Consider the following 9,396-nt stretch of genomic DNA (forward strand, 5'->3'; position numbering starts at 1 on the left):
CTGTACTCAGACGCACCAAGACACCTGCTTAGAAACCTGCTTTTATTATCTGCACGGAGTCCAGACTGGTGTGTCCCCTGAGGCATCAGTCCTTGGGGGAGGGAGTCTTTGAGAGTGCCGGGAGGTCTTGAGTCATGGCTTCCACATACCATGTGGGCAGGAAGGCATAGGGTGCATCCCGATGGACAGACACAGTGACTGGGCCACCAGGTTCCCAAGAGAAGAGGTGAACAAGCCTGGAGGAAGATGGAGGTGTGGGGTGAAGCCAGAGCCCGAGCCGAGATCCAGAGGTGGTGCACAAACCTCAAGTCCTTACCTGGGGTCATCCTGGACAACTGTGCTCTGGGCAAAACTAAGGAAGGCGTCACAGAAGTTCATGCACACAGAGGGACTCCAGCCATCCCGGTCATTCTGGAGGAGGCACAAGAGGCAGAGGACAGTGGGGTGGGAGAGGAAGGCAGATGGCAAGGGACACCGGACCTAAGGTGGCAGCCGTGACGCCCTGCCTTACCCTGACATTTTCAAACATCTCCATGGTAGGAAAGGTCTTTAAGGAACAGACGAAACCTTCTGGGTTCCGGAAGCCGGCGACAACATGTGGGACCCCTGGGAGGAACGACTGAGCCCACCACTTCAGAAGCTTGTGTCTGACAGGAGAGGCAAAGGGTCAGCAGGACCCTCCTCCCCCTCACCCCCGGGCTCCCTCTCCATCCCAGGCTCTCCTGGCCACCGGCCTGAACCTGTAGAAGCTCCTCCACTGGCCAGGGCTGTGCATCTCCTTGGAGGTCTTGAGCTCCACATAGCAGGCGGGGGGCTGTGTGGATGGGGCCTGGGGGTTCATGCAGTCTACCTCCCCGGAGAAGAGCAGAGGGTGGCTTCCCAGGCGGCTGCGTAGCACAGAGCAGAAGGCCACGTTGGTGTTAACCTCCCCGGAGGGGTCTGGGGAGCCTCCAGGTTTGTCTGTGCAAGGAGAGAAGCAGCAGGGAAGGGGCTCTCGACCTCTGAGGGAGGGGAGGGGGGCCGCACACCAGGGATAGCTCTCACCTGCACACATGTACTGCTCAAATTTGTAGCCCATGTACATGAGCTCCCGCAGGAGGGGTGGTCTGGCTAGCCTCTGAGCCCGAGCAGCCGGGGTCTCCACCTCACTTAGGTACAGTGTCCCTTGGAACCGTGAGGCTGCCAGCTGCCAGCCTTCCTGCCGCTCATACGGCGTGGTCAGCAATTTTGTCAGGTGTCCTCGCCATGTTACTGTGGCCCCTGCCAGCCAGCCCGGACCCCTGAGAGGGAAGAGTTTGGGGCTAGTGGTCTGACCGAAGCCTTGGCTCAGGTGAGCTACAGTCGCTGCTAAAGCCCGTCTGGCTCTCCTCACTTCAGGAGCTAAAAGCGGGTCTGCAGATGAGCTTGCGCGCAGGGCTTCGCTCACCCCTCCAGCTGGTGTCGGTGTTCCAGAAGCCAGCGCAGCAAATGGTCCAGCCTCTCCTTGACTTCCTCATCCCGGGGCTGGTATCTATCAGGATACCCATCTCTGAGGTCAAAGTCGGGGCCTGGACCGTTGATAGGGGGCGGGCTGTAGTAGCGCAGGGCTCGGGCATCTCCATGGTACTGGCGCTGGGCGTCCAGGGAGAAGCAGCCCAGTTCGGAAGGGCGCCGGTAGAAGGGGAAGGGGCCAGAGTACAGAGCAGGCTCCGTGCGCAGTGAGGACAGTGGACGCGGGAGCTGGTTCCAAGGCTCCGCCACCTCTGTCTTCTCTGCTTTTCTCTTAGCTCCTCTGGGCTCCATGAGCTCCTGAGAGGACAGGGTTTGCACTTTAGAGCGGATGAGGACAGAGTGAGCCCAGCGCCGTGCAGCGCCTGCCCCTCCTCATTCAGGGGCCGAGCGCCTCTTACCCGTCCACGGCCACCCAGACGCGGCGAGCTTAAGAAGTCTAGGCTTAGCCGGGCAGTGGTGGCGCACGCCTTTAATTCAGAACCCGGGAGGCAGAGGCAGGGGGATCTCTTTGAGTTCGAAGCCAGCCTGGTCTACAGAGCGAGTTCCAGGACAACCAGGGCTGCAGAGAGAAACCCTGTCTCGAAAAAAAAAACAAAAACAAAAAGTAGTTCGGGCTTAGAGCAAAGAGCTGGTTACCTCAAAGCTCCCAGCCCTGGCTTCCACCTTTTCCACGCTCTGCCGTCGGGGCAGCCCGTCTGAAGCCCTCAGAAGAGGCTGCAAAAGTGTCGTGGCCGCGTCTGATGACGCAGTCATCACCCTCAGGCAGGGAAGGGCGACGGCGCGGCCGGCGGCGGTACCAGAAGCCGGTCCCAGGTGGACGCCCGCGCGCCCCACGGGAGCGAGCGCTGCCGCCCGGAGCTAATCGGCTGCGGCGCGGGCGCCGGAAGTGGGGCTGGCTCCGCCCCTCGCGGACGCGTCCGAGGCGCTGTCGTCATCTCCCCGCGTTTCCGGGCGCGCTTTCCCGGAAGCGGCGAGTCCCGGGCTATGAGTCGCAAGAGACAGCTCCTGGCTTCTGAGGCCTTTGGAGTGAAGCGGCGGCGGGCGCCGGGGCCCGGGAGAGCGGATCCTCTGAGGGCGGGCGCAGGTAACCATGGCAACCCGGGCGCGGCGGGCCCGAGGGTCGCGGCCCTCGGAGGAGGACCCAGGGTAGGTAACCGTGGCGACCCGGCGGCGGGGCGGCGGGCCGGCCCTCGGCGTCCGACCTGACCCCGCGCTCCCCGGCAGGGTCCGCGCGCGAGGCGGTGGAGGAGCTGGCGCGGCTGTTCCCCCGGGGGCTGTTCGAGGACGCGCTGCCGCCCATCGCGCTGAGGAGCCAGGTGTACAGCCTGGTGCCGGACCGGACGGTGGCCGACCTGCAGCTGGTGAGGAGCGCCCGGGAGACCGTCGGCCGCCCCCGCCCCGTCCCGCCCCGTCACTCCTACCCTCGCCAGCCCCTCAGGCAGACGTCAGCTCACATAGCCTCTCCGTGCTGTTTCGGGGTCACTAGCGAAGGCCTAGGTGGGAGAGCTGAGTCTCATGTCAACTCCCCGATTTCCCAGGCGATGGACTTGGGAAATGGGTTAGTGGATCGAGGAGGGGAGCGCTGAGCGGCCGGCTGAGCTGGAGGAGGTAGATCCGTGTACTCGACCGTTGGCTATGGTGGCTGCAGATCCTTCTGGGCGTCTGAACACCAGGCAAAGTCATGAGGAGGAGTGAGACCCCTAGGGAGGCTAGACAGGTGCTGTATCCCGGTAACCAAGTTCAGAAGGTGATGAAAGCCAGGCTGCCCCTCGTCAGACAGAAACAGGAGGTACGGGGTGCACAGCGTTTAAGGTTTGTGAAGGCCTGCTTCACAAGATCCTGGGGATAAGGCGTAAGGACCACAGTCACCTCCCAGTTAAATCCGGCGGGCAAGTCTCAGTGTCCGTGTTACCAGAACTCCTCACAGACCACCGAGTCAGAGGTCTTAGCACCGTGAAAGCCGCTCACAAAGAGGCATCAGTGCGGGGCAATGCATCCACACAGCTCCGCACCTCTGACCGGCACTTCTCAGCTTCCGTCACAGATTCCCCTGGCTTAGCTCTGCCCTTACATGGCTCTGGAGTTTCTGACCCCCGAGAAAAGGCCATAGATTCAATCCAAGTATATTTAAGAGATGTTTTGATTACTGCTAGCAGGACAGCAATCTTGGGCCATTCGAAGGGGGAGCGAGGGAAGGGTTTTTACAAAGGTAAAAACCACAAGGAGCTGTTCTGCCAAGGTAGTCCTAGACTGTCTGCCTAAGTAGGGGACAGAAGCCAAAAAGCAGTCAGTCATAACAAGTAGGCGGTCCCGGCTGTACATTTCTGAGTCAGGGCCACCGGGAACTTTTCCTCCGGGCACGCAGACAAACAGCTAGTAGGTACTCATACGGAGGCCGAGCTTCAAATGGAGCTCCGTTATCCAGCACAACATTCGTAAGTTATTTAGGGCCAGTGAGGTGGCTGGGTGGGTAAAGGGTGCGCCCAGCTGGACGCCAGAGTTTGATTTCTGGTACCCACGTGGTGAAGGAGACCCATTCCCACAGTTGTCCCCCGACTCCTCATGCAGGCCACAGCATTTGCGTTCTTCCCCATAACAAATAATTTTTTTTTATTTTTTGCAAAAAAAAAAAACCCTATAAGACTTGCATGGGAGAAATACAAACACCTTCACACGTTTTGTTTTATAACCTGACTGCCTTACACCCGAGACCTCCTGTTCCAGCCTCTCTAGTGGTGGGATGACAGGAGCCCTCCATGACACTTAAACTTTTGTTTTTGAGTTCTTTGGGGCAGGATTTCCTGTAGTTCAGCCCGTCTGGAACTCACTAGGTGACCTTGAACTCTGATCCTCTTACCTCTACCTCCTAAGTGCTGGGGTTACTGGTGTGCACCACCATCTAAGGCCTGGCACCCACCCCTGATACAAAGATGTTACTCCTGTAGTCCCCACCTGGACAGAGTAGAAAACAAGGCCAGCTCCCTCCATCGTCTTTTTCCCACGGTGACCACTACTTTGACTGTCCCTTTTGACTTTCCTCATACTATATGTGTGTGTGTTCATCAAGAAGAGCTGATTTCGTGCCTTTTTTACCTCGACAGTGAGGTCATACTGTGAGTCTTACAGTCTGGTCTACTCATGTTGCTCTACGAACACGCCAGAGGCCATTTAGTCTCTGTTAGAAACGGCAGAATTCATTTCTTGAAGGTGGAGGTCCAAGATGACGGCTTCAGCTGGCACAGTATCTGCTGGGGGTTGACTCTCCCTGTTTCCAAGATTCTGTCCTTGCTGTTCCTCAATGGCAGAAGAGAGGGGAGCACTGGGCAACTCTTCAGAGCCTTTATCATAAGGGTTTTGGTTCTTGACAGTGTGGCTCTCTCTCCAGGCACAGTGACCTTCTGGGGGCACTGCTCCTTACTGTCATCATTTGATGGTGCTGGGCCTGGAACTCAGAGCCTCACACAGCTGGGCAAGCGAGGATTCTGCCATGTGTTAATTACCCGGTTTCAGTGATCTGAAGAAGCCTACAGCACTGTATTCGTCCAATTCTTGTAATTAGCTGGGTAGTTTTGAGATTATTCTAAGCTGTCTGTAACAATAGTTAATCCATTTTCATGGGTTCCCATGTTATGAACCTGTTCCAGTTTGTGCATCCTTTTGAAACATGTGTTTTTGATGAGTTAACAAATTTCATCTAAGATTCAAATTATATTTTTATCATTGATCCATTGGAAGTGTCTTCCTACCTCGTTTGTGACAGTCTGGAGTTAGTAAGATCTGTGCCAGATGCTCCAGGCTCGTTACTGTGTTCTCACATGACATTGCGGCCAGAGAATTACACAAGATCACAGTGACCCCAGGCATGGCCTCTTCTGCTAAGTGTTATAGATGTGTATTTGGGAAAAAATATCGTTCAATCACTGATCTCTCTCGCTGAGGTTATAATTGAAATACTCTATTTCTTCACTGATGATCTATTTCCTTCTTCTATGAACTTAAGAGAACTGGACTCGTATAATCCTCTGATTTTTTCATTTACTATTGACTCTTTTTATTTGAGTGTGTATGTGCGTATATGGAAGTCGGAAGACAGCAAAAGGGACTCTGTTCTCCATGGGGAAGGGAGGGTTAAACTCAGGTCAGCAGGCCTGACAGCAGAGATACCTCACCAGTCCTGTCACCAGCTCTTAAACATTTTCTCTGCGTCCTCTCTTTGCTTTCTTCTGGAACTCAAATTAAGTAGACTTTGAACCCCTGAAGGCACTTCCGTGTTCAGTATTTTTGGCTCTCATATTATTGTATTGAATAGTTTATAATCTCCCTTAGATTAATAATTTGTTTAAAAGTATTTGTTGTCTTTGCTTGTGGCTATGTGCATGTGTGTGTATGTGTGTGTGCCCACATGAATGCATTGTGTCCACGTATGTATGCACCCTCCGAGGCCAGAAGAGGGCACTGGACTTCTGGAGCCACCAGACGTGGTGACTGAACTGGGTGCTCTGCAGCAAGTATTGCGCCCAGTTATATTTGCTCATGAGCTTTGCTCAGATCCGCAAACACGCCTCAGCGTTTCCTTTCTGTCAGAGTCTTTGTTCCCACTTTAATATATCTGTCTGGCAGTTCCTACGATTTTCTGAACTTTTTAATGTTTAAGCAATAAAAAAAATTGTTTTAAGACAAAGTCTCACTTTGTAGCTCTGGCTGGCCTGGAACTTCACTCTGCAGACCAGGCTGACCTCAAACTCACAGATCTGCCTGCCTCTGCCTCCCCGGTGCTGGGATTAAAGGTGTGTCCTGCACCCTCATCACTCTTTGGTGCAGTGACTGGTAAGGGTGTGGTTTAGAGGATGTTTCTATGGATTGTTTGAGGTCACTAGTTGGAAAGGGCTGCTTGACGGTCCACAAGAGTATCTCTCTGCGTGGTAGATGTCCCAATCCTGTCACACCCCTGCCCCACCCCCACACAGTGGCAGCCAGACCCCCTGCCCCAGTGCTCAGCTTCTCTTATGTCTTTCTTTCTACTCTCATCTCTGTGGAGACAGAAGGAGCTTCAAGAGCAGGGAGAGATCAAGATCATCCAGCTAGGCTTTGACTTGGATGCTCATGGAATCGTCTTCACTGAAGACTACAGGACCAGAGTACGTGTGCACATGAACGTGGGGGGGGGGAATGTGTGTGTGTGTGTGTGTGTGTGTGTGTGTGTGTGTGAGAGAGAGAGAGAGAGAGAGAGAGAGAGAGAGAGAGAGAGAGAGAGAGAGAGAAAGAGAGTGTGTGTGTGTGTGTGAGAGAGAGAGAGACAAGAGTGTGAGAGAAAGGGGGCGAGCAGGGGAGTTGAGCATAGAAACAACAAAAGAAACATTATCCCTAGCTCACAACTCATAAACAGTGTCCAGAGCTCTGGTAAGTAGTAAGATTAGGGGAAGAGACCAGGAGCTATGAGGGAGTAGGGAAAAGGGTCTGAGAAGTAGAAGGACCCCAGAGAGGGAGGAGTCAGGATGAGGTGGATAGAGAACCCTGCTCACAGACATCAACTCTGCTTCCAGGTCCTGAAGGCCTGTGATGGCCGACCGTGTGCTGCAGCAGTGCAGAAGTTCCTGGCCTCGGTACTCCCAGCCTGTGGAGACCTTAGTTTACAACAGGACCAGATGACGCAGACTTATGGCTTCAGGGACTCGGAAATCACGTGAGCCATTGTGGGGTCAATAGATCAGGAGAGTGAGAGGCTTGCCAGACACAGAAGGCCTAGCAGGAGCCGTGCCTAACAGTGCTCTCTATGAGACCACAGGATGGTAGAGGCTGCAATGTCCCTAAAGATCACGTTCACAGGGTCCCCATAGAGAAAAGGGAAAAGTACTAATCAAGGTCTTGGTAGGGAAGGTGCCTAAACGCACTGTGTGTGAGGTCTCTGGTCTCCCCTGAGAAGTATCAGGCTGAGTGGGGGCGTTCTTAGGTTATGTGTGCCCTGAGACGACCCGCACTCAGGCGCATCTCAGGACTGTGTCAGTGAAGCCTCCTAAGGGAGCTGTTTTACCAGCAGTCATCAGAGGCCCGGGCCTGCTATGCAGGCTCCAGGGCCATACGCTGAACACAGCAGGTGTCTGCACCCCGTGCTGAAAGGGACGGAGGCAAGTGGATATCCTACAGCAAGATGTCCCAGGTTCAGACAGAGACCCTGTCTCAAAAAACAAGTCAGTCCCAGCATTCAGTGGGCAGAGCAGGTGGATGTCTTGAGTTTGAAGCCAGCCTGTCATGGTGAGTGCTAGGAGAGCCAGGGCGACAGAGAGAGAGAAAGACCCTGTCTCAAAAATAAAAGGGGGAATGGGGCTGGAGAGGTGACTCAGTGGTTAAGAGCACTGACTGCTCTCCCAGAGATCCAGAGTTCGATTCCCAGCTCCCACAAAATGACTCCCAGCTGTCTGTAACTCCAGTCTCGGGATGCAATGCCCTCTCTGGCCTCCACAAGCCCTGCGTGCATGTGCTGTACGGATAGACATGTCAAAACACCCATACACATACAATAGAAATGTCTTTTTAAGAAAGTTGAGAGTGATTGTACATACTTAATGTAAACCTGTGGCCTCTATATGCTTGTTTGTACTTGTGTATTTACATGCCTGCATGCACACACACACATACATGTACACATACAAGCAAGGTTATAGAGGAAAAATATACAGAAGGACACTCAGGCAGGGATGGTGGATCCTGCCTTGGGTTGTCTGTGTTTCTGGACACTTGGAGTCTACACATGAAGAGTTGGGGAACAGGGATTCCCTGGCTGCACTGACCTGGCCTCCCCCAACCTGCAGGCACCTGGTGAATGCTGGAGTCCTCACTGTCCGAGATGCTGGGAGCTGGTGGCTGGCTGTGCCTGGAGCTGGGAGATTCATCAAGTGCTTTGTGAAAGGTGTGCTGCCTAAAGACAAGTCCTCAGTGCCTCAAGAACACCTGGGGGGTCTTTAGGTCTCCACGTCAGACTCACCTCCTTTTCCTGGGCCACCTCTCCTCCAGGGCGCCAGGCTGTACTCAGCATGGTGCGGAAGGCCAAATACCGGGAACTTCTCCTGTCGGAGCTGCTGGGCCGCAGGCCCCCTTCAGCAGTGCGGCTCGGCCTTGCATACCATGTGCATGACGTCATTGGGGCCCAACTAGTGGACTGGTGAGTCTAGTCCTGCATCTCAGGAAAAGCGCAGTGCTCAGGTGGGGTATCCCCAGTCATGCCTCATTCACTAGTGAAGCCCAGTGTGCTTCTTCTTTTCGGAGACTCGGGAGCACACTGTGGGGCGAGGCAGATGACTCCAGTCTTGTCTTTCTCTTACACAGTGTCCCCACCAGTTCTGGAACTCTCCTTCGCCTTCCGGATACGTGAGGAGTCAATTCTTGTACTCTGTAACTCACCGAGTGACATTCCTGGCAGCGCTGCCCCGGGTGGCTGGTTGGTGCCAGGCTCTGCTGCAGCAGTGGTCGCACCTGACTGCGCCTGTGCACTGCATCTCTTTCTGTGGTGTGTAGCCAGGGCCCTACCAAGGGGGCAAGAAGGTGGAGGGAGCAGAAAACTGCCCTCTGGGTCAACTGGAAATTGCCAAATAAAATACTTGTGCCTGTCTCCTTGCTGTCGGTTGTTTACTGTGGTGTGCACAGGTGTCTGTGGATAGGGTGAAGCCACGATTAGGGCTGAGAATTTTGTCTTAGTTCAGAGAGAGAACAAGGATTCCTCAGGCCATTTCCCTGTGTGACTAGGTGTATGCTATTTTCTGAACGGAAGCTTTCGGTTAGAGCCTGCCCCAAGCAGAAGACTGCAGTTCAGTGTGCTGAATGTAGGAGGCAGGGGGCTCTGAAGCCATTCCTGATTTGTAGGAACTACAGCAGTCCTGTCCATGTACCATGCTGGAGCTGTGCAAACAC

At 54.4% G+C, this 9,396-nt stretch overlaps 2 protein-coding genes across 8 annotated transcripts; one reads left to right on the forward strand and one right to left on the reverse strand.

Moving 5' to 3' along the window:
- Positions 1 to 28: 28 nt before the first annotated feature.
- Positions 29 to 2,362, reverse strand: Dxo (decapping exoribonuclease). Of its 6 annotated transcripts, none has more exons than XM_075979460.1 (8): positions 2,128 to 2,362; positions 1,890 to 1,958; positions 1,427 to 1,788; positions 1,045 to 1,280; positions 741 to 960; positions 512 to 647; positions 317 to 411; positions 29 to 236 (listed from the first exon to the last, which is right to left on the reverse strand). In XM_075979460.1, exons 1-8 carry the CDS (start codon positions 2,242 to 2,244, stop codon positions 86 to 88), a joined length of 1,386 nt encoding a protein of 461 aa, XP_075835575.1. In that variant the 5' UTR covers positions 2,245 to 2,362; the 3' UTR covers positions 29 to 85. The 6 variants fall into 6 exon arrangements, with proteins under 6 accessions (XP_075835575.1, XP_075835578.1, XP_075835579.1 ...); XM_075979463.1 differs by having other exon boundaries at positions 1,890 to 2,065; positions 2,155 to 2,338; XM_075979464.1 differs by having other exon boundaries at positions 1,427 to 1,808; positions 2,128 to 2,195.
- Positions 2,363 to 2,431: 69 nt separating this feature from the next.
- On the forward strand, positions 2,432 to 9,097 carry Whr1 (winged helix repair factor 1). Of its 2 annotated transcripts, XM_075979471.1 has the most exons (7): positions 2,432 to 2,575; positions 2,716 to 2,852; positions 6,534 to 6,629; positions 7,035 to 7,174; positions 8,301 to 8,398; positions 8,503 to 8,650; positions 8,815 to 9,097. In XM_075979471.1, exons 1-7 carry the CDS (start codon positions 2,476 to 2,478, stop codon positions 8,858 to 8,860), a joined length of 765 nt encoding a protein of 254 aa, XP_075835586.1. In that variant the 5' UTR covers positions 2,432 to 2,475; the 3' UTR covers positions 8,861 to 9,097. The 2 variants fall into 2 exon arrangements, with proteins under 2 accessions (XP_075835586.1, XP_075835585.1); XM_075979470.1 differs by lacking the exons at positions 2,432 to 2,575; positions 2,716 to 2,852 and adding an exon at positions 3,060 to 3,280.
- Positions 9,098 to 9,396: the final 299 nt, after the last annotated feature.

The sequence above is a fragment of the Microtus pennsylvanicus genome, chromosome 7 (genome assembly GCF_037038515.1).
Source record: "Microtus pennsylvanicus isolate mMicPen1 chromosome 7, mMicPen1.hap1, whole genome shotgun sequence".
Lineage (NCBI taxonomy): Eukaryota > Metazoa > Chordata > Mammalia > Rodentia > Cricetidae > Microtus > Microtus pennsylvanicus.

What these genes read in the sequence shown, in the direction of transcription:
- Dxo (XM_075979460.1), bottom strand. Translation starts at nt 2,244, where the DNA reads ATGACTGCGTCATCAGACGCGGCCACGACACTTTTGCAGCCTCTTCTG. An exon ending in AGATGTTTGAAAATGTCAGG is followed by an intron (nt 412 to 511) that starts GTAAGGCAGGGC and finishes TGCCTCCTCCAG; the next exon opens with AATGACCGGGATGGCTGGAG. An exon ending in GTTGTCCAGGATGACCCCAG is followed by an intron (nt 237 to 316) that starts GTAAGGACTTGA and finishes ATCTTCCTCCAG; the next exon opens with GCTTGTTCACCTCTTCTCTT.
- Whr1 (XM_075979471.1), top strand. Translation starts at nt 2,476, where the DNA reads ATGAGTCGCAAGAGACAGCTCCTGGCTTCTGAGGCCTTTGGAGTGAAG. An exon ending in TTCAGGGACTCGGAAATCAC is followed by an intron (nt 7,175 to 8,300) that starts GTGAGCCATTGT and finishes CCCAACCTGCAG; the next exon opens with GCACCTGGTGAATGCTGGAG. An exon ending in GGGGCCCAACTAGTGGACTG is followed by an intron (nt 8,651 to 8,814) that starts GTGAGTCTAGTC and finishes TCTCTTACACAG; the next exon opens with TGTCCCCACCAGTTCTGGAA.